The sequence below is a fragment of the Aythya marila genome (genome assembly GCF_965140915.1).
Source record: "Aythya marila genome assembly, chromosome: 15".
NCBI lineage: Eukaryota > Metazoa > Chordata > Aves > Anseriformes > Anatidae > Aythya > Aythya marila.
Window position 1 is genome coordinate 14,405,128 of NC_139056.1, and position 22,586 is coordinate 14,427,713.

The window sequence follows — 22,586 nt, forward strand, 5'->3', positions numbered from 1 at the left end:
ATCTGCAGCCCTGATGCATCAGGCTCACCTGCCTGCACGTGCCTCCTGCCCTGGGGTGATGCAAGGGGCACCCCCCCGTGCTGCAGCCCCATGGGCACCTGGCCCAAGTGTGGGGACCGTCAATGGTGATGCCATCGTGTCCTCCGTGGGATCCTGCTCGGGGTCACCCATGTCCCACCAGCCAGCCCCAAGCTGTCCCAGCAGCGTCCCCACCATCCGGAGCCTGCTGTGAGTGCAATTTTTTGGAGGAAACACCTAGTGTATCCTGGGGGGGTACAAGGGAGGGGTGGTACTCGAGCACAGTCACTCATGGTTCTGATCTGGGCTTTGCAGTGTGTTTTGGAAAGGTTCGAGGACTGGAAAACCTGCCTGGAATACAGAAAGGAAGGGGCTGGGGGCTGTGTCTACAGGGGGCCAGATGCCTCGGCTGGACCTTTAACCCAGAAGCCACGGCGTAACAGCCAGCAGCTGGAAATTGAAGCGAGAAAAGTTCAAATGAGAAATAAATTACAGGTTTTTAACAGCGAGCAATTATCTCCCCGAGAGAGAGACGTAGCAGATTCCCCGCCTTTCAAGTCTTTCAACACACGCAAGGAGCCTTCCTAAAAAAAAAAAAAAAAAAGCATCTCGACCGCAGGGTTATTAGCGGTGACGCAAGGGCTGCCGGCTGCCCGTGTCATCCCCCGGGCTGGGCGAGCAGGCGGTGGGATCGGGATGGACTCTCCTGGCTTTTTGCCATCCCGATTTCTGAATCAGCAGCGGGGCTGGAGCTCCGGAGCAGCTGATGCGAGTGGGTTTGGGCTCGGTGGCTGCCAGTGTTATTTCTCCTGGCTGGAGCCGTGTGTGAGGCAGAGCAGGGGCAATCAGGCTATGACAGCTCTGTCCCAGTGTCCCAGTGTCCCAGCATCCCAGTTCGAGGGGTCCCAGACATGTCTGTGGATTGTCAGCATTCCTGGAGGAACACAAACACCACCTCTCCTTCCTCCTCTCTCCTCGGGTTTCCCAAATTGACTCCCTCCAACATCGCTGTGTGCTCAAGGGCATCGGCAGCTCCTCACGGCCCCAAGCCGGGTGCAGGATTCAGCCCCTCTCTCCCTTCCCTGCTGCTGCTGGGTGGTGACAAGTAGCAGCACCAGTACCAAAATCATCACCAGTAGCAGTACCAGCACTGGTACCAGTACCAGCACCAGTACAAGCACCAGTACAGCTGCTGTGCCAATTAGCACAGAGCAGGCCGCACAGCCAGCACCAGTCCAGCAGGGTTGTGTCCCAGTGTGGCACCAGTAAGCCGGGCCAGAGAGCCCTGTGTGCCAGCACAGGGCCTGCACAGGAGCAACACAGACACGGAGTGACAGAACGTGAGGGATTGGAAGGGGCCTTGACGGATCAGCCAGCCCCATCCCCGTGCTGGAGCAGGAACACTGCGATCAGGTCACGCAGGAACACGGCCAGGAGGGTTGGGAATGTCTGCAGAGAGGAGCCCACAGCCCCTGGCAGCCTGTCCCGTGCTCTGTCACCTCGCCATGACCAAGTTTTGTCTCATTGAAGCAGAACCTCCCCTGTTCCAGCTTGCCCCCGTTGCCCCTCGTCCTGTCATTGGGTGTCACCAAGAAGAGCCTGGCTCTGTCCTCCTGACACTCACCCTCTGTGTGTTGAAACACGCACAGGACCAGGACAGGACCAGGACAGAACCAGCACAGGACCAGTGCAGGACAGGCACAGGACCAGTATAGAACCAGTACAGGACATGAATAGGACCACTACAGAACCAGTACAGGACCGGTACAGGACATGCACAGGACCAATATGGGACATCCACAGGACCAATGCAGGACCAGTACAGGACCAATATAAGACCAGTACAGGACCAATACAGAACCAGTACAGGACCAATACAGGGCACGCACAGGACCAATAAAGAACCAGTATGGGACACGCACAGGACCAATATGGGACACACACAGGACCAGTACAGGACCAATATAAGACCAGTACAGGACCAATATAGGACCAATACAGGACCAGTACAGGACCAGTACAGGACCGATATAGGACATGCACAGGGCTGGTACAGGACCGATATACAACCAGTACAGGACCAACATAGGACCGATACAAGACTGGTACAGGACCAATATAGAACCAGTACAGGACCAATACAAGACCAGTACAGTACCAGTACAGGACATGAATAGGGCTAGTATGGGACATACACAGAACCAATACGGGACACACACAGGACCCGCACAGGACCAATATGGAACACACACAGGACCAACACAGGACCAACACCGGATGCGCACAGGACCATTATAGCACCAGTATAGCACCAGTACAGAACCAGTACAGCCCCCCCCTCAGCCCCTCTTTTGCGGTGCCGCTGCCCCTTTAAGCGCCGTGCGGCCGCACCAAAACAAAACGGCGCCGCGCCCATTGGCTGCCGCGCGGGCACGTGGCGCCCCGGCTGCCTTCCTGCGGCCGCGCGCCGCCGGCGGCCCCGGCGCTGCTGCCCCGGCCCGGCCCCGAGCGCGGCTCCCGCTGCTGCTGGGGAGGGGGGGGGGGGCGGGCGTCATATCGCGACTTATCGCCGCCCTATCGCGGCCTATCCCCCCCGGCCATGGCCCACTCGGCTCCTCTCGGCTTCCTGGAGCAGGGCTGCCCCATCCAGGTGGAGCACGATCGCAAGCGGCGGCAGTTCACCGTGAGGCTCAACGGTAAGGGGGGGCAGCGGGCACCGGGATGGGCACCGGCACCCCCCCGATCCCCTATATCCCCTCCCCGATCCCCTATATCCCCTCGCCGCAGTGCCCCCCGTGCTGCCCACAGGCCCTCCTCCAACCCCCCTGACCCTAAAAGCTGCCCCCCCTCCCCCAACACCCACCCATGGGTGCCCCCCCACCCGTGGGCACCCCAATAGGGTCGGTTATAGGGTGGGGGGCAGGCATTTAGGGTGCTGGTGCGCCTTTCGGGCACGCTGAGGCTCCCCCAGGCACGGTTCACTTGAAAAAATCCAAATATTCAAGGAGTTTGGCCCCCCTGGGGTTGTCACCCTAAAAAGGTTTTTTGCGCAGGAGCTCTGAGGGATTTGGGGTTAAAAAATAATAATAATAAAAAAAAAGCGTAGGAACTTAAAGAAAAAAAAAAACACAGAAATCCTACATGCTGGGAGGTGTTCTCGGTAAAACAACAGGAGCCGGCTGGGGTTATTTTGGGCTTTTCTCCCTCTTTTTTTTTTTTTTCTTTTTTTTTTTTTCTCCTTCCCTTCTTTAATTTCAACCGCTAATTACAAAGCGCAGGCTGGAGGCTCAGCGGCGGCGGCGGGGCATGCAAGGAGGAGACGGGAGGCGTGCGTGCTGGGTGCGGAGAGGGCGATTTCCCCAGGTGCTCCTTGCAAAGAGACAGAGATCAAACGAGGGCCCCGGCACCGCCAGAGCTGCGGCTGCCCCAGGAGCTCACAGGGACCTGGAGGAAAAAAAAGTTATAGGGGAAAACGAACCCCTCTGTTGGGGTTTGCCAGGTTGCCACCGTGTGGGTCAGGTAGGATTTGGGGGGTGAGGATCCAACGTGGGTTTCCCCAGGTGCTTGGATGGGTTTTGTGTTTGTTTTTTTTTTTTTTTTCCATTTTTTCTATTTTTTCCTTTTTTTTTTTTTCCATTATTTGGGGGAATTTGGTGCTGGGCAGCACCGTGGAGCTGTGGTGTGGAGGTGTTCCTGCTCTGGGCTGGCTGAAGGCAGGGTAGGTGACGGTTCTGAGCCCCAGGAGGAGGCTGGACACAGCCCCTGCTGCGGGACTGCACATTTGGGGCTTGTTGCCCTCATAGCCCCGCTCCTGGCGGGATGAGGATCAGCAGAGCTGAGTGGATTCCTCTATAGGATTTCGGATTTTGGGTTGCCTGTGACCCGCGTGGCCCTCCCAGAGCACGTTTGCCACTTGCCGTGCCCTGTGCCGCGGGCGAGCAGCGGCCCTTGGGGCGAACCCAGAGCTCGCTGCGGTGCCACAGCCCCGACTTGAGGAGGTGCTGGCTGGGATCTCGCTGTGGAGCTGTGCTCGAGGCAGTCCCTGTGGTGTTGTCACAGGCAGTCCCTGTGACAACAACAGGCCCGAGACACCACGAGAGCCGTGACGTAGCCGTGGAAGTGCCGCGTTTCAGCGTCGCCTCCTCCTCTTCCCCTCCGCGCCCTCGTGCAGCCTCCTGGCGGGATTCCCTGCTCGTAGGCAAGCAACAAACACGGGCTGCGTTCGGGTGCTTTCTCCCTTGCCCCGTCATCCCCTCCCTCCGAGCCCTCGGTGCCCCGCGTGGTTTCTCAAACTGACAGTCAGCTGTGCCGCGGTGACACCTTCCCCTCTTCCTTCGCAAGCCAACTGCAGAGGCGTCGGGGAGCTGAAAGAAAAGCAGAGCGTAACCAGACCTCGCCGAGCTTCGCTGTCCCCTCGGAGAGGAGGGCAGAGAGGAGCCCAGCTGGATCTGTCATCAGCTGCGATGTGACGAACAGCACGAGCTGGCCGGGGCGCTCTCAGCCCAGCCTCTTTTTTGGAGAGGATCGCGGGTCTGAGCTGCGCCTCTCCTTGGGAATCGCGGGCCGGTTGTGTCTGATAAAGCTGCTGCTTGTTTTTCTTGGTTGTTTCTTTGTTTAGCCAACACTTCTGGGCAAAATAAGAAACCCTGAGAGACTCCTGCCCCGAAGTAGCCGCGGGTCGGGCTACCTGCTGGTGCAGCAGCGCTTTGGGCAGAGCCCTTCTTGATTTCTGAGCATCCCTCAAACACCGAGTGCCTCAGTCTCCTCCGGGATGCTCGGGCTTCACGTGCGTGGTCCTCATCGTTGGGCACGTGTGCGCAGCGAGCCGTGCTTCCAAACCTCCCTTTCCTTCCCCAGCTGCCGGCTTTGGGCAGGATCCAGCTGCTGGGAGCTTTGCCTGGCTCGGGCTCGTTCAGGAAACCCGGAGCCGGTCGTGCCGTGGTGCTCTCCTCCCTGCCGCGGGGTGGAAGGGAGCTGGCCGAGCTCTGCATCAAGATGGCACCGCGCTTTTCCCCGTGCCACGGACCTCGAGAAAGCTCCTAAACAGGAAACTGCAGCACAGCAGCCGGGGCCCCCCCCTGCGCCGCTCCGGCAGCGGGGCCCGTCGGGGACGGCTGCGCTGTCTCCGCTCGGCGCCGCCTGCTGAGGTCTGCTGGGTTCCCTCCCGGCAGCTCCGTGCCAGTCGCTCCGTGGGGAGCGAGGCCGAGCCGGGGACTTGTCCTGGATGGGGCTGCGTGTGTTCTTTAGGATGTCTTGTCCTCGGGGATCACCCCACAGGCAGCTTTTGGCAGCGGAGGAGCCGAGCTGCCGGCCCTCTCCTGGCCCCTGCTCTGCGCCTGCTGCAGCCCTTCCTTAGTTTGGGGCTGGGGCCAGGCTTGCTGCGTCTTCCCCCTCATCCCGCTGTGATTTGCAGCTGTGAAATGGGGTTGTAGGATGGCATCTGCTCCTCTCGGACCAGCAGGGAAGAGGTGACTGCTCCTTCAGCCCCTTCCCACCCTGCCCATCCCAGCGGCTCACCCCAAACCCTCCGCCCCGAGGTGGAGGGGAGGCAGGGAAGGGTCCCCAGCAGGGATGTGGGGTTGGCTTTGCGTTGGCCACAGGGGTCTGGGGCTGTAGAGGCGCTTTAACAGAGCTTTTTGGTGAATTAAAAGCTGAGAGGGGCAGGGCTGCTGCCTGTAAATACTCGGGGGTGGCAGGGAGAGGAGGGATTTATGTCCACCCAAGGACAATGCTGGCTCAAGAACGAGTGGGTAGAGACCGGCAGGAATAAACTCAGGCTGGGAATGCCAAATCCTCCATCCCGTGCAGGAGAGAGACGCCTGAAAGCTCCAAGTGCCTCTCAAATACAGGGACCAAGGGAACTGGGCTGGAATCATCAGTTACAAAGCAATAAAATCCAGCGGATTGAGCTCAGCCCGGGCACAGGTGAACTCGTGGCCCTTCACCCTCCAGTGAGCATCGCGGGGGAAGCGAAAAGCCTCCGTTATTTGAATTGAGCTCGGCTCTTTGGTTGGAAGCTGGTGTTTTGGAAACTTGCTGTTGAGTGCAGGAACCCTCCAGAAACGAACTGTTGGCTTCTGTGCTGAAGTCTGGGCTCTGTGGATGAACCCGGGGGGGTATTCTTAGCTCTCCTCTCATTTACATGTGTGCGAAACTTTTCTTCCTGCCCTCTGTCTTTTTAGGATCAGTCTCTCGCAGCATCTTCCCCCTGTCCTTGCAGGGTCCTGAACACAAAACCCCAAGCATTCCTGTCCCATTTTACAGATGGTGACAAAATCCTGTAGAGGGGAAGGAACCAGCAGTTACCTGGGCTGACTTTTCCTGTTCTTTCCCTTCTTTTTTCTCCTGACCCCATCAACGCATCTCACCCTTCTGCTGCCAGCTGCTTTCCTACCCTAAACGTGTTATGTTGGCGTCAGCACATGAATTAGGGTGGGTTGGGAAAACTCACCCCTTTTCCAGGGGCTCGGGAAGCCTGAGCTGCCCCAGCTTAGGCACGGGGAGCAGCGCCGTCCCCCTGGGCCACCCCAAATCTCACCTCTCTCTTTCTCGTGCCCCCCAGGTTGCCACGACAGGGCGGTGCTGCTCTACGAGTACGTGGGGAAGCGGATCGTGGACTTGCAGCACACGGAGGTCCCGGATGCCTACCGAGGAAGGGGAATAGCCAAGCACCTGGCGAAGGTACGGCCGCTGCCGGCCCCGGGGGTTTGCTGTCCCTATCCGACAGCAGACGGAGGCACAGGGAGGCGAAGCGAGGTCCCAGAGGAAAAGGAGCACGTTTTGGGGTGGCCAAACCCCCAGAAGGGATGTGTTAAGCCAGCCCTGCTGCAGCCAAGAGCTGGGATGGGGATGCTGCGATGCAGGGGGGTTGTTTGGGGGGAGCTGCTGCAGCAGGCACTCTCCCACCCCTTTAGGTTAGCAAGAGGAGCCCCCCAGCTCCAGGCACCTCTTTTTTTGGCACTCCTCGGCACGGAAGCGGTGTCGGGGCGAGGGGCTGCAGAGGCTGTGCCGGGGCAGCCGGGCTGTTTTGCCTTCCCTTCCCTGTGCCCTGGCGTGCTGGATGGAAACGGGTGGTCAGGCCTTCCTATTTCTGGCCACGAGAGGGGCTGGGTGAGTTCCAGCGCATCCGGCCGCTGCCCAGCCTCGGTCCTCTCCTCCTCCCTCGCTCCCACCCTGCTTTTGCTCGGGGCTGGTTCAACCTCTCCCCCCTGTAGCTCACCTCAAAGCTTTTCAAGGCCCTCCTGGGTCTTTTTTCCTGCCTTGAGTCCCGCTTTGGGGGCTCGCAGCCGTGCAGGGAGGGCTGAGGGGCTGCTACCAGGATATCCGTGCTCCCCCCAGCCCTCTCTCTCTCTCGGGTGGGAGCACAGGGGGGCTGTGAGGTTTCAGGGGGTGCTGTTTTTAACCCATCTTCTCCGCTCGGTCGCAGGCAGCCCTGGACTTTGTGGTGGAGGAGGACCTGAAAGCTCACCTGACGTGCTGGTACATTCAGAAATACGTCAAGGAGAACCCGCTGCCGCAGTACCTGGAACACTTGCAGCCTTAAGGCAGGGCAGCTCCCGCCACCAGCACGCCTGTCCCTGACTGTTCAACGCGGCCTTCGCTTCTCTGCAGTCTCAGGAAACCCCCTTCCGCACTCACAATTCCCTTTTTTTTTGTTGTTTTTTGTTTTTAAAGCGTGTCCATGTGGCGCACGAGCGTGGGCACGACCTCCTCCTCCCTGCCCACGTGTGAGCATGGCTGCGGCCCCTGCGCTCCGGGCACGTCGTGTGCCCCCCGGTGCTTTTCATCCCGAGCCAGAGGGTGGAAGAGGATGATTTTTGCCCCAAACTCCATCACGAGAGCAGGGGATGACTCTGTCTGCGCCTCGTCCTCTCTCCTCTGCTTGGCGCCAGCTGTGAACTTGCTGGGGGATGTTGGTTAGGGGGGAGTTGTGGGGTCCCAGCCCCCTTTTCCTCCTGCAGCTGGGGGAGATGCTGTGGATTAAGCCTCGTGGAGCAGAGGGAGGTGCTGGAGGAGCCCCAGCCCTGTGGCAGGAACATCTCCTGCAGCAGGAACATCTGCTGAGCGCCGAGCTTTGCCCGAAGCCCCATGGGGTGCAGCTGAAACCGTGTGGGCAGCGGTGGTGCGGAGATGCTGGGACACTGAGACCTCTGAGCCGGGAGAGAGGAGCTGCGTGGGGACCTGGCATCATCTGCAGAGGCTGTGGCAGTGCATTCGGAGGGAGAAACACGGCGTTGTGGTGGGTTAATGCTCTTGGAGGTGCCAGCTCCTGCTTGATCTTCTGGACACAGCCCCACACAGCATCCCGCAGGGTCCCAGGCTGTCATTCTGTCTGTGCTGCCTGCTGGTGAGGGCACAGCCTGCCCAGAAGTGCAGCCCCAGGGTGGTTTCCTGCATAGCTGAAGAGGAAGGCTCCTCGTATCTCCTTCACCTCCAGATCTCCACCTGTCTGTGCCCTGGATGTGAAGATCCGAGCCGACACCACATCCTGAGAGCAGCGGGGCTGAGGCCTCTGGGATCTGGTCCCATCTCCAGGGCTCAATGCTGGAGCCACCCAGCTCCGTGTGGATGCCGTTCACTCCTCACGGCCTTTGGAAAGCAGCCTTGATGCAGGGCATTGCCCTTCTGCTCACCGGCCCCCTCGCAGCCCCGTGCCCGGGGTGCTGGCAGCGTGCTGGGGTGGAACGCCCTCGCCGTGCACCGCTACCTCCGCGGGCACTGACCCCGTGCACGGCTCAGCATTGCTGCAGTCGGACGTAGAGGTAATGCCGTGACAGCAGGGCACTGCTCAGCTCCTGTTTGCCACCTCTTCTGCCTCGTTTGGGCTTTTCTGAGCTAGACCCCGGAGGTTTTCACCCCCAGCTCTCAGGATTTTGTGAGGCACCGGGGCTGGGCTGCTCGGCCAGCAGCTGGGGGCTGCAGGCAGGCAGCAGGAGACAAAGAGCCTTTCACCCAGAGCTCAGATCCAAACCTAGCTTATCTCCCAGCAGGGACTAAAGTTTACAACCTGTGCCACGGGCTGAATGAAGCCTGGGCCAGGCAGCAGCTCAGCTCCTCTCCCAGAGCCAGAGGAGGCAAAGGAAAAAGCTCCCGCAGCTTCTGCTCCTGGGTGGGTCGGCTGGAGACGGAGACCCCGTGCCCAGTGTTAGCCAGGGAGGTCCTGATCTCTTCTGGCCACCTGCCTGTGCTCGCAGGCTGCCTGCTGCCAACATAACGCAGTTTTCTGCACGCTGGCTTGAGTCAAACCTCCCGAGCTCTGTCCCTGCCACAGCGCTGAGACCCCTGCCCGTTTTTACCACCCACCTTGGCAGGGACCTGTGCTGAAAGGCACCAGGCGCAGCGCTGCCTCTGCCCCACGTCTCTGCCCTCTTGCTGCCTCTCTCAGCCTGGCTGCAGCCTTCAGGATGGCTTCGAGGGGCTGGGGAAGGGTCATGGGTAAAGAACTGAAGAAAAGCGGCCCGAGAAGATAGCTGGGCTGCTAAACGTTTGCTTTTTAACATGGAAAACGCTTTGACATCTAGTTCGAGGAGCAAGGCTGGCTCTGTTACAGCCGAGCGATGACAGAACCATCCCTGCTCTGGGTCCCGAAGTGAAGCTGAGTGAAGCCAAGCCAAGACACCGTTGCACCTGCGTTGCAGCAGGGCTGGGTGCTCAAAGAGATCTGTGCCTGGATGCCTCCTAGGAGCAATAGCATGAGCCTTGGCCTCGGGTTTGCGCTGGTTCCCACTGTGTGGCAGTTCCCAAAAGCTCCCCATCTCCATGGAGGATGCACGGGCAGGGCTCAGCATCCCTGCAGCCCTTCGTGCTGCTCCAGCAGGACCCTCGTGCTTCCCGGTGCTGGATCGCGAGCGGCAATCGCCGCCTTAAATCAGGCACAGCACGTGGATTTGCTGCCGCGTCCCTTCGAGGTGCTACAACCCCTCCAGTGTCTGACCCGACGGAGATGTGCCGGTTTCCGTGCCAACTGTTTTACTGCTGTACCCATCCTCCTGCCCCAGCCCCGTGGCGTTTGAGGTCGGCAAAAAGCAATACCCACCGGTCACCAGCGATGCCACCAGCCCCTGCGCTGCTCATCCCTGCGGGAAGGAGCTTCCTGCACTGCCCCTTGGTGCTGACCCAGCCTGGAGGAGCCGGGATCCTGGACTCTCTCCGGCGACAGGAGTGTGGAAGTGGTGTGGTTGAACAGTGAGGTCCCCGAGCCCGTTTGAACTACAGACTTTCATGGGTGGGGAGATACAAATCGCTGTCAAAGCCGCTTCCACCTCGCCCAACTTGAAACTCCCCCTCCCTCATCTGCTTCCCAGCGTTGTCTTCCTCTGTCCGAGGTTTCTGTTCTGTTCAATTCGGTGGTTACGATGTGCCTTTCCTTCTCAGGACCTGTTACAAACGACCTTTCTGCTTTTGTTTCTAACATTTATCTTTATTCCCTCCTCTGTCATACTATAAAACATGAACATATTGCATGGAATACAGTACAATAAAAAGTGTGGCTTAACTCAGCAGCGGAGGTTTGCTGAATGCAGGGACAGGAGGAGGTGGCCGGGGGACCTCAGGCATCCCTGGCCCTGTCCCCACTGGGCTGGGTCACCTCGGCAGAGCCAGTTGCACAGGTCTCGTCAGACAGCTCTGTCTTCCAGGCTGTGTCCAGCATGATTGCTGCTGCCACTGATGACAATTAGTCATTTTCTACATAAATCTCTTTCTCATCTCCCCCAAAAATGAGTCCTCTAATGCATCCGACTCCAGCTCTCTAGGCTATTAACTGCTGTGCATGTCTGTGTCTTGGAGAGGAGGCAGAAGTTGGCAGATGTACTCAGCAGCCACCCTCCTACTGCCTGCTCCCACCACGAATGAGCGGGGAGGCAGGAGCTGAGGCTGCTGGCTTTTATTTCGGGTCTTAAGGCTGCCTGACTGCAATAACTGCAGAGTTTGGGGCGAGGGGGATCACAACTGATCCTCCCCTGCTCCCACAAAGCAGTCCTGCCTCCAAACAGTCCTCGGGAGCAATCCTGCAAACGCAGCCTCTCCCAGACCGGCGCTAAACGCTTGTGTTCGTCTGCTGGTGTTTGAAAACATGAAAGCAGGAACCATTTAAATAGCCGGTTAGTGGAGCCCTTCCCTCATAGGGGAGCAGGGCGGGCGGGCAGGTGACTCAGAGGAACACCAGGCGCTTCCCTGCGGGGCCCAGCACCCAGAGCTCTCACCCTGGGGCTCCCGGCCAGCGTGTTTACCTCCTGAAGATGGGCTCAAACCTCAGAGGCCGAGGCTGGACCAGCAGTAGCTGAAAATCCGAAGGGGTAGCAGTGGGCAGAAGGGGCACCGCTTAGCTCCGGTTCTGATTTGCCCCAGTGTGACAAGCGACACGAGGCTGCAATTTGAGCAGGCAAGGAGCTTGGGGTTCTGCCCTGCTCCTCCCCAGAGACAGCGCGGTGGATTTGGGTTATAGCACGGAGCCGGGCTGTTGCTAGTAACACGCTGTGTTTACATTCCACATTCCACAAAGTCCAACGCTCCGGCCTGCCCCAGCAATGCTGCCACTCGGCTGCACTCTCTGCCGGGCTGGGAGCCTTTCCCAAGCACCTCTCGCTCACGTAAATGCGTTATTTACCTCCGCCGACAGAGCAGAACCCCAAATTACAGCTGAGAAAGCCGAGGTGCGGGGCAGCCCCGCAGCCTGCAAGCACAGCCTCGCCATGCCCGGGGAGATGCAGGCAGCTACGGGGCTGTTCTCTTCAGTCAATTACCTCACTCGGAAATAATGCTGTCAAAAAGAGGAATTTTTAAGGAAGGGGAGTTGGCAGAGACAGCGCCGTTCCTCTGAAACGCCCCGTCAGTCATTTCAGATGTACATCCCTGTGGATGTGCTCCTTTTCCCCTTCTCCCTGGGGGTTTGGGAGCTCCAGGGGAAGAAGCAGCAAGAGGAGGGCGATGGAAATGAGTGGGGAATGGAGGGGGATAGGAGGGGAACCCCACAGGACTGGGGCTGCTGGGCTGGAGGAGGGCATCTCTGTGGGCTGGGGAGCTTCAGGTTGCTGAGGGAGGACTGGGGGAGGACTGACAGAGGACAGGCTTCCTAGGAAAAGGCTCCTGGCAGCAGTTGAAGGGCTGGGAGAGCCCCGGGAGGCACTGGGGGGTCCTGTGGGAGGTTTTGGGATCACGTCGTGGCCATGCTGTGTGCCAGGTCCCAGCTCTGCTCAGGCAGCCCACAGGCTGAGGGGAGGCGTGTGGGGTGCCCAAGAAATGTGTGTGAACAACTGTGTGTGAACAACAAATGTGTGTGCCCAACACCCGTGTGTGCCCAAACTCGTGTTGTGTTTTCCACTGAGGTGTTTATTTAGGAACTGCCGTCCCGCCTCACAGGGGACACATTGGGGGTGCTTGGCACGGCACAAACTGGCTCCATTTAGCCCCAAAACCCAATCCCTTCCCTAGGGGGTTCCACTGAGGGCTACCACGGCTCCCCTGGCCCTTCTCTCTCCCCCAAATTTCAGCACGGGGCACACGACGCCCCCTGCCCCCTTCCCACCCCACCACCCTCATGGCGGGGCGGCGGGCCCCTCCACCTGAGGAGAGGACTACAACTCCCAGAATCCCCCGCGCAACCCACCTCTCCGTGCCGCGAGGCACTGTGGGACTCGTAGTCCTCGCCCCCCTGCCCCCCGCGCTCGCTGAGTGGTTCCGGCCCCCACCCCGCGGACTACATTTCCCGTCGGGCAGCGCGGCGGGCCTGCGGCCCTTCGGCGGAGACATTTGCCAGCCGAGTGTCTCCAAGATGGCGGCGTGGGGAAGGAGGCGCGGCGGCCCCGGCGGCACCAACAGCGGCGGCGGCGGCCGGGAGAGGTGAGGCCGGGGCCGGGCAGGGGCTTTAGGGGCAACCGGGGCTTTTAGGGGATGCTCGGAGGCGGTGGGGAGCGAGCTGCGGCCCTCGGGGCTCCCCGCGACCCCGCGGCAAGGGCGGGGGCCGCGCTGAGGGGAGCGGGGCCGCGCTGAGGGGAGGCCGCGGCCTCGCTGAGGGGAGCCCAGAGATGGGGGGGTGAGGGCGGGGGGGCGGTTTGGTGCCCCCGGGACCGGCCCCGGGCCTTCAAGGGGAGGCCCCGAGGCTTGGGGAGGGGTAAGGGAAGCCCTAAGGAGCGGGCTCGGTAAGGGACGGCGGCGGCCGCGGCTGTTCCCGCGTGGGTAGAGCGGGACCGGGGGCCGGGGCGGAGGAGGCAGGGCCGGGCAGGGCCGGCCGGCCCCCGGGAGGCTCGTGGCGAGGCTATTTTTAAATATAAAGGCGGGGAGGGCACCGGCGGCTCCTCCAGGGTGACCTCCTGCCGGGGGTGGCCGCCCGAGGTGCGGTGTTCGCCGCTTGCCAGCTCGCGGGGTCGGTGGCTCCGTTTTTTGTGGCTCCCGCAGCACCCAGGGGGTGCCAGGACAGGCTGGAAATACCCAGGGGATATCTATGGGGGAGCTGAGACCCTGGCTTTAAAGACTGGGGGGAAAAAAGGGACGGGAGGAGAGCGTGCTGAGCTGTTCTGAGGGCTGTGCGCGTGGTTCTTTACCTGCTTAAAGCGTCTGCCTAAATCCCGTGGCTCCTTACGTTGGCATTTTTCCCCGTTTCGCCCTAGGGCTGACTGATGTAACCAGCAGCTGCTGCGAGCAGCTGCGTTTTCATTGTGAGGAGATGTTTTCTTTTGTTTTCCCGCCTTACTTAGTGACCGTGATATCCCTTTGATTTATTTTTTGTTGTTGTTTTTGCCTCGTTTTGCTCCCTTGCTGTAGTTCAAGGGGACTGTATTTGGTGGTGCTGAATCTACATAGCCGTGGGGAGTCGCAGGTAGCCCTTAATGTTCTTTGAAGCACAGAAACGCTGCCTGTGCCGAGGGGATCTGAAAGCAATTGAATTGGAAGAGCTGATGGAATCACTACATCAGTCTAGGTTGTATAAACAGCTCAGAAAGCCACAGAGCTCGGTGGCATGGTGGGAAAACGGCACCCACTGCTGGCGCCTGCCCCAGTGCTAAAGGCACGAGGCGAGGAGTTCTCACGCTGTGGTGCTGCGCTCTCAGGAGAAGTGGAGAAAAAATATGGAAAAGAGCACTCGCCTTCAGTGAAAATTAATCTGCCTGGATGAAAATTGATGCAGACTTAAAAGTGAGTTGTTACCTGTTAAGTTAGTCTGCGAGCTATGCAGTAAGCTAATTGTAGAACGTAATTGCAGTTTGTGGGGATTTTTAGGCTCTGATTACTCTTGATCTTATGATCCAAACCACTTGTTCATAAACATGAGCTGCTTTGGGAGCATTCAGCGTGCATTATTCTCCTTCTACAACGAAAAGCACGTCGCTAGGCGTAAGAAAGCACCGAAGTGACACAGTAGGGCAGCAGGTGATCTGCGTGACTGTTACACCACTCTTTCACAACCCTTATCAGGGGACGGGGGCTCTGTTAGGTGGCCTCCCGCGCGGCTCCTGCTGTTACCTGGTGCCGGGTGGTGACAGCAAGGCAGCTCTCCTGCCTTCCTCGCAGCTGCAGACCCGGAGATGCGCGTGACTGGGCCTCTTGATCGGTGGTTAACTCTAAATCACACCTACCAGGCTCGTTTGGCTGCTGGCAGTGTGAGGTGTGGGAACGGTGGGGCTGGCGGGCCTGATGTCATCAGCTGGTGACGTAGGCTTTTCATAAAATGAGCACAATTTTCCTACATCGGGCGGGATTCCTGCCCCAAGACACGTTCCTTTGAACTGAGTGCGCTCAGCCAGCTCTCCTCGGAAACGGGCGGCTTCAAGGTATTTTTAGAGTCGTCAGCCAGCTCGTCTAGAAAGACATCAGTGTGTTGGGAGGTGGTGTCGAGGTTTGGTAGTGAATAAAATACTGTCTGGTGTTAGACTCGACCAGCTTTCTCTTTAATAAAAGAAAAAAAAGCCCAGCCACTGTCTGTGGAGACTCTCTCCCTTCATAAATGACTTCATTGATGCAGGGGAGTCTGTAGCTGGTCAAAACCTGCTTTCCTCTACAGGACTGAAATGTAGGGATGTGAATTTCAAAGGATACTGGCTGTGAACTCCAGCTGGCTCTCTGCTGGTGGAAAAAAAATGAAGTTTAAAAAAAAAAAAGAGAAGCAACTAAATATTTGTGTTTCTGCATTCTGGATAGACTCATTAATGGAGACTGTCTGAAGGGAATTGTTAATCTGTAGAGCAAAACAGCTTCTAATACAGAACAGACACTGAATTGTGCTTGGGGTTTCTGTATGGAATTGAGCACGGTGACCGCCAGAACACAGGACAGAATGCCATTTGTTCCCCGGGGAGATGTTCTAACAAGCTGCAGAAAGAAGAGCTCTCGTGCCATCGCTGCTCCTTGCGTTGGCTTCTCTGCACCCCTGAAGAGATCTCTCCTCTCGCTACCTGCACTGCTCGGATTTCTGGTACTCTGTTTGCTTCCAGCAATGATTGACCCGTTTCCATTAGCCTAGCTAATCATTAGTTGACCTAAAATTGGTGTTTCTTTTTTTGCTCTGGTGGCTGGAGGGTTTTTCAGCGTGGCTTGGTGAGGTTTTCCTTCAGATTGCCTTCCCTCACCAAGGCTGCTTGAAGATCTCACCTGTCTTCCCCTGTTTTCTCTCCTGTTTGCATTTAAGGCACGTCTTTTGAGTGGAAATCTTGCTTTTCTGCTGTGCTTTTCCTGTTCTTCCTCAGCTTCAGTGCAGCCACGGACAACCCATTAAAACAGCCTTCCTGAAGCTGTGGGCCTGGCAGCAGTAGGTCCAGAGGCAGTTTTTCAGGTGTTTGAGCTTGGATGTGTTGGTTCTTTCTGTATGCCATAGTCTGGAGCTGTCCTGAGTAGACAAAGGCACTGATCAAACATGGTTTGAATTCCCAGAGGAAATACCCTGCCTCACAGGTAGCCCACATCTCTTTTTTTAATCCTGACCTTCTCAGAAGGATTTAGGTGGGAGGAGGGAAGTTGAGTGTGTTAGCGTTTGGCTTTGACTTCCCTCAACTGTTTCAACTCACCCAGGCTTGGTTGGGGTGCTCATAATGACCCCAGAGGCCGTGCTTTGGCCATCCATGGGTGCTTTCTCTGAAGTTAACCCTCACAGCCACTGTTAAGGCCCTCTGAGGCATCGCTGCGCTGGGTTTTCTGTGTGCTGCTTGTGACGGGTGTTATCACACAACTGCAAGCCTCTCCCCACTTATTTTTTTAAGTACTAATCAGACTGGTCTGTCTTCATTTAGAGCTCCTCCGAGTGTATGTTTGGTGCAGCGAGCAGCGCTGTTGTCAGGAACATCCTTTAAAAAAAAAAAACACAAAATACTTTGTGTGGAGACTGAGATGGTTTCTGGTCCTGACCCCGGATGCTCTGCAGAACCAAAGTGGCCTCGAAACCCTGGCCAAAAGTATTTGGGGTGGATTGAGGAGCACCATTAGGATCAGCACACTCCCGAGGCTCCGTTGTTCTGCCCTCCAAACACCCAGGGGTAGGAAGATGCTGGGATTTCTGCCAGGCCGCTGCCGTGTGCCCTGTTTTTAGCACTGTTCACTTGGTCCTCTCCGTGCCAGTTGGCACCTGGCAAAACTTCAGCTCTTTGCGCAGCGAGTGGCAGGAGTGCCTCCTCCTTAGCCGGGTATTTATGGCTTCATCCTTAAAGACTCTCCAGCTGAAAGTTGCCTGTAGCAGACGGGCTCTTCTCAGGAGGCAGCCAAACGGAGCTGCCCTGAGGGGAGGCGCTGCTGGAGCTGCTGCTGCTCAGCCAGCTGCAGTCCCCCTCTGCGGGCGCTCTCTGATCTTCCCATGTTAGGAAGATAATGCAGTGGAATCCGAAGCTTGCCCTATAGCTGAGACACTTGGGTCCCTCCTGCTGGTAGCAGCTCTGTTAGCAACCGATTCCTTACTGCTGACTTGGGCAATGCCAACATTTTATCAGTGATTTTAAATAAATTTCATCTCACTGTGCTGAATCGTTTGGGGTACCGTCACCTTCCACATGTATGCGTGCGGTTGGCACCAGGAGTAAGGCACTTAAAATTTCTCAAGAATAGAATATATAAAGCTGCAGTAAACTATTTGGAGATAGGATCCAGAATTGTTGTACCAACTCCTGACTTTTTTTTAAATTTTTCTGAGATGGGGAGGCAGGTCCTGGAAAAGCATTTGATTGAATAAAATCATCGACTGCTTTTCTGGTCTGTCTGGTAAACAGCACGTTGGGCCCCGGAACGTGCGGCACCATTTTATGACTTCTGGAACTAGATCCTCTCTCACGCCGGTTATTTACCAATGTTTTAAGGAAATTGGAGGTCCATAGAAGTTACATTTCACAACTGGTGGGTGCCAGCTCGTAATCGATGGCGTAGTTCTGCATTTTTGTCAGTGCTTTGGAGGGTGGCATGACAAGCACCACAAGGCAGATTCTGTAGCCTCTGGTGCCTGAGCAAATCCAACGGCTTTGGTTGGATTTGTTCATGGGCAGCTGCTGTGCTCAATGGAAAGGCTGCGTCAGGAGAGGCTGCTGCTGGGCTTTGAGGTCCCTGCTCCTGCTCTGCATGCCAGCAAGGTCTCAAAGCTGCTCGGGCCCTGCTCAGCCCCTGCATCTCAGCTGCAGCGGGTTCTCAGCTTTCTCCAGAGCTAGCCAGTTCTTGCGTGGACAAAAATATGCAATTAAATTGTGCTACTTCTGTTCGAGCAGTGGAGGCTCTCTGCTTGCACTGCTGACTCTTTGTGTGTCCCATTGTTTGAGCAGCTACTTTTTCATTCTTTGTCCTTTGTTATTGGGATTGTCCAATCAGCCTGCTGCCACTGCAGCTCTGTGACAGATTTAGCCCCATATTAAGGGCCTAATTTGGAAAAACAGCGTGTTTAGGAGGGCGGACTGCTAAAACTTGGAAACTGCTCCTGTTTTGCAGAGACTTGCTGCATGTTCCTGGGTGTTACAGAGAGCTGGAGGTGCTGTGTCGCAGGAAATGCTTGTTTTGTCTGGAGGGTTGTGTTAGCGCTGGATCAGCCTCCAGCTTCACAATGCCCCTTGGCCACAGCTTTTCCCTGAAGTCCTTGCACCTCTCCAAGTGGTCTCACGTAGTCACTGGTGTTATTTTACAGGAGTCTCAGGGTATCTTCTGAAATGAAACTTGGATTTTTCATTGGGCTGAAGTTGCACTTGGAATGGTTCTGGTCAGGAAAAAATCCTTGGCAGAAGCCATTGCCAGCTGTGTCCTTAACGTACTGGTGCAATCCTGGTTAACTAATCCTGCTGTACAGAAACTCTTAATGCTAGCTGATACTTCGAGATGTAGTGTGCCATTAACCTTCTGTATAGGTGCTGTCCTTTAATCTTTAAATACTTGCCAGTTCACTACAGAACAGCAGAGCTCACCACATCCTGTGCTGGAAGAGTTAGTCGTCTACAGAATCCAGCCTTCTCTTGAAAGGATTGCCTTAAAAATCAGGTGAAGACTTGTAGGTAACTTCCCAAACGGTGTTGGACAAGATGATGGCTTAAAGAAGTCCCTGGCATACGCAGCATTCAGGTGGATTTTTATTTCCCTTTCTACCTGTGAACAGGCCAAGGGAGAACCAGTAACGAGCTTGTAAGAGGAGTTCTCCTTGTAGTTTTTCTAAGTACCAGCCAGAGACTTATGGAAATCACTTCTTATTCTGCTTTGGGAGAAGCTGGTGCGTCCCATTTCCTGCTGCTTGACGTGTTTGCCACTGTTCGCAACAGCAGCTACTGCTGGCAACAGCTTGTAATTTAACAATCTCCTTGATTACAGATGGTCACTGCGCGATCCCCTCTGCAGCACGAGCAGAGCTGCACGTCCAGGGTAACGGCTGGTAACGCAGCAGCCTGCAGATGGGTGCTTTCTCTCCCTGATTTTCCAGTGCATGCACACGAGTGCCGTTGTACTAATGGAGCAGAAAGTGCTAGATGCTTTCTCCCTTTCAGCAGCCTCTTGCCTCCCAACATCAGGATGGTCTAAACACTGTTGGGATGAGGTTGTTTTGTCTTCCGTGATCAGGGCAAATATGTGCGCAGTTCGTTCTGCTGCTGCTGAAGGAATCTGCTAGATATTTTTATCCTTGAGGCCACGTGCTCCGTTTTGTTCTGGTTAAGCACAAGTATGTCAAATAGTTATTTCTTCCCTGTAGAAGGGAGGATTTTGCTTTGTTCCAGTGGATCAGTTTTTACCCTTTCTCAGTGCAGGTAAACTGGCATAATCTTATTTCTTAGCTGTCTGTTACATTAACCTAGCTGCAGCTAAGGTGATGTGCATGAAGAAGGTGGAAGAAAGAAATTGATGTGATTCTTTAGGTAGCTAGGAGCTGGTACTCGGAGGGGGGATGTATGAGCCTTGTGAGCTTGCTGTCAGCAGGGAGCCTGTTCCGGGGTAAAGCAAGCATCTTTCTTCTGTGTTAAAACTTACCTAGGTTTAAAGAAAGACAAATCTTTGCTTGCTTGCTGCTTCCTGTTTCATCAGAGGGAATGAATCATTCTGTGACAGAGTGACTGCGCTGCTGCCCTTTTCACCTTCGCTTCCAGCCACGTTTCTCAGCCCTTCTCGTGTCTGCAGGCTGGGCTTGCTGTGAAGGACTGAACAAGCTGCGTTGGTGGCAAGGAGATGGTTGTTGTGGGGAGAAAGGCATCGTCTTCAGATGAAGATGCTGCCTCTCAAAATCTTCCAGTGCAACTCACCCTACTGATAAATGAGTTGCTGGTCTTAATTTCTTGGAAAAGCTCCTTGAGTCTGTGCGGTTTGGTCGTTGATGCAGCGGGGACACTAAGGTGTGGTATTTCCAGCATCTCTAGGAAAACCCCTGAGGTCTCGGTGAGGAACCGTTTCAGGACTGCTGTCAAGATACCGTGTTCTCTAAATGTTCTTAGTTCCTCCGAGTTAGGAAGATGTAAGGAAAAGTAAATTGCCTCAGTTTGGGATGACTTCATGTATAAAAAGCATAATTAGCTCAGTGAAACTGATCTCAATTTGAACAAGCTGCTTGTTGTTGAGCAGAGGCAGTGACTGGGTGACCTTGAGGGGCTGCCCTGATTTCAGGCATTTTTTTCCTCCAGCTCTTGCAGCCGGGTGGGTGAGAAATCCGTCTTTTAGCTCCGTAGTTTTAATCCTGTGTTTCCCGTTACCAGGGTCACCTTGTCCTCCACGGACTGCTACATCGTGCATGAGATCTACAACGGAGAGAACGCTCAGGACCAGTTTGAGTATGAGCTGGAGCAGGCCCTGGAAGCGCAGTACAAATACATAGTGATAGAGCCCACTCGCATTGGGGACGAGACGGCCCGCTGGATCACTGTGGGGAACTGCCTGCACAAGACGGCCGTGTTAGCGGGCACTACCTGCCTCTTCACCCCGCTGGCACTTCCAGTAGATTATTCTCACTACATCTCCTTGCCTGCCGGTGTGCTGAGCATGGCCTGCTGCACCCTTTATGGTATCTCCTGGCAGTTTGATCCCTGTTGCAAGTACCAAGTAGAGTACGACGCCTATAAACTTTCCCGCCTGCCCCTGCATACGCTCACCTCCTCCACTCCGGTGGTGCTGGTGAGGAAGGACGACCTGCACAGAAAGAGACTGCATAACACGATAGCACTCGCTGCCCTGGTGTACTGTGTAAAGAAGATCTATGAACTCTATGCTGTATGACTTCAGCAGGGAAGAGAGAAACCTACAAAGACAAGCGTATTAAGACTCCCACAGTAACATTTTGTTTTTCCTCTTTGAGAAGCGGTGGAGACTGGGAAGGAGGTGGTTTAATAGAGCTGTTATTTTTAAAATAACACATCACTGGTGCACCAAGGTTTTTCAGTTCTTCGTTACACTTAAGAATTTGGATGTGTGGTGAAAGGAGAGAAGTATGTTAGGCCATGGGAGTCCAATGCAGCAGTGGAGTGCTGATGAAAGCAAGCTATGGAAAGAGGGGGGTGTGAGAGCTTTTTTTTTTTTTTTTTTTTTTTTTTTTTTGAAACATTTAAGTATATTGTTTAATTGTATTACACAGAACCAGCCGGAAGTTATCATTGACCATTAAAGGATGAGAATTTCAAATGATTTTGCTCTCTCGTTACTGTTAACGTAGCTCCCTTTTACAGTGTGCTTCCAGGGGCTGGAAGCTTTGCTGGGAGAACTCCAGTGCTGCTAACGATGTGTGTGTGCTGACATACAGACCTGGTACTCCTCTTGTCTGCTGCATGTGGCAGCAGCATCCATGTCACCTCACAGCTGCCTGCTGGGGGAAGGGCTGTAGTGCTGCTTTTCCTCTTGCTTGACTAGTTGTGTTTCTTGGAAGAGGGCGTACCAGTTACCCAAGTGTTTCTATCTCTTTTGGTAACTGCACAAATACTGATGCTGGGGGCTAGCAGGGCCCAAATCTTCTGCTGCCCTGCCATCTTCCAGCTATTACTTTGCCCAAGGGAGATGTTTCCAGCTCAAAACACACGGCACAATTCTTCACAAGATGGATACGTCCTCACTGAAATGTTCTGGCGCATGTACAGCTGAGGACTGCCAGGGTGGGAGTCGAGTCTCTTACCTTTTGCCTCCTTTACTCCCACTGGCACTTGGACAGCTGCACTCCTACTGTGTGATTCCACTGGTCTGGCTTGGAACACACTTCTGGAGCTGCCTGCTGCTGCAAGGCAGCCAGGTGGTTGTGTCTTTTAGCTGTGTTACCTGAAATTCTAGAATTCAGCCTTCTGCGTGAATTCAACTTCTACCTCAAAGCTGTCAAAATCTTGCTCTTTGAATGGAAAGCGTTTACTGGTTTGCAAGATCTGCCAGTTAATTTTTAAAGACGGGGCTTGCTTTCTCTAATCTCTTCCTAGCAGATGGAAAATAGGTGTGGCTTGCGTTGAGAAGGCCAGCTTGGCACGGCTTCAAGGGTTATGAGCTGGATACAGCAGCGAGGCCCTGCAATAAAACCTGCCTGCTTTCAGGTGTACTGCTCGCCCGTAAATGCCAGCTGCAGCCCGACCTCCGCAGCCGAGGCGCTGACCTTGGGAGGCAGCCTCATGAGGTCAGAAACCAACTTTGGTTCTATCTTTATCTCTTCAAATTGCAACAGGAGGCAGGCAGCGCGAGCTCCCCCCGCCTCCGGGCTGCAGCAGGCTTTTCTGGCAAAGGCTCCGACGTGCGTTTTTCTGCTGATATGGGTTTTCTGTCAGCGGGGCATGCGTCCCGGCTGGGCACGTGCTGGGCAAGTGGCATTTGCGAGGAGTCCTGAACAATCCTTTCACCACCCACGCAGGCAGCCAGGTTAGAGGAATTTCTGTGGCATCAAGGCTTTTCTAGGTGGCAACGGCCCTGTTTAAAGCCTTGGCCTCTTGCTGGTACAGTGGGTGAGTCGCCTCGCTCCAAGGTTAAAAGAAGTCGGGATCCAGAGCATCTCTATTTATAGCAACAATATACAGTTGCCTTGGCAAGGCGGAGGGGAAGAAATGCAACTGCTTCATCTTTCTGTGGCGAGCCTCAGACTGCTGGGCAGCTACTTTTTGAGCCCTGACATTGCTTGTTCCTTCAGTCCTGTCTGTCTGCTGGATGAATTTTAAACTAGTGGCAGATCTGCAGCAATAATGAAT

The 22,586-nt window shown here is 55.7% G+C and overlaps 2 protein-coding genes across 2 annotated transcripts; both read left to right on the top strand.

Moving 5' to 3' along the window:
* Positions 1-2,474: 2,474 nt before the first annotated feature.
* On the top strand, positions 2,475-10,517 carry NATD1 (N-acetyltransferase domain containing 1). Its single transcript, XM_082772681.1, has 3 exons — positions 2,475-2,714; positions 6,581-6,699; positions 7,445-10,517. Exons 1-3 carry the CDS (start codon positions 2,618-2,620, stop codon positions 7,559-7,561), a joined length of 333 nt encoding a protein of 110 aa, XP_082628807.1. The 5' UTR covers positions 2,475-2,617; the 3' UTR covers positions 7,562-10,517.
* A 2,268-nt stretch (positions 10,518-12,785) lies between these two features.
* TMEM11 (transmembrane protein 11) lies at positions 12,786-21,060 on the top strand. The gene is made up of 2 exons (XM_082772799.1): positions 12,786-12,858; positions 20,139-21,060. Exons 1-2 carry the CDS (start codon positions 12,791-12,793, stop codon positions 20,653-20,655), a joined length of 585 nt encoding a protein of 194 aa, XP_082628925.1. The 5' UTR covers positions 12,786-12,790; the 3' UTR covers positions 20,656-21,060.
* Positions 21,061-22,586: the final 1,526 nt, after the last annotated feature.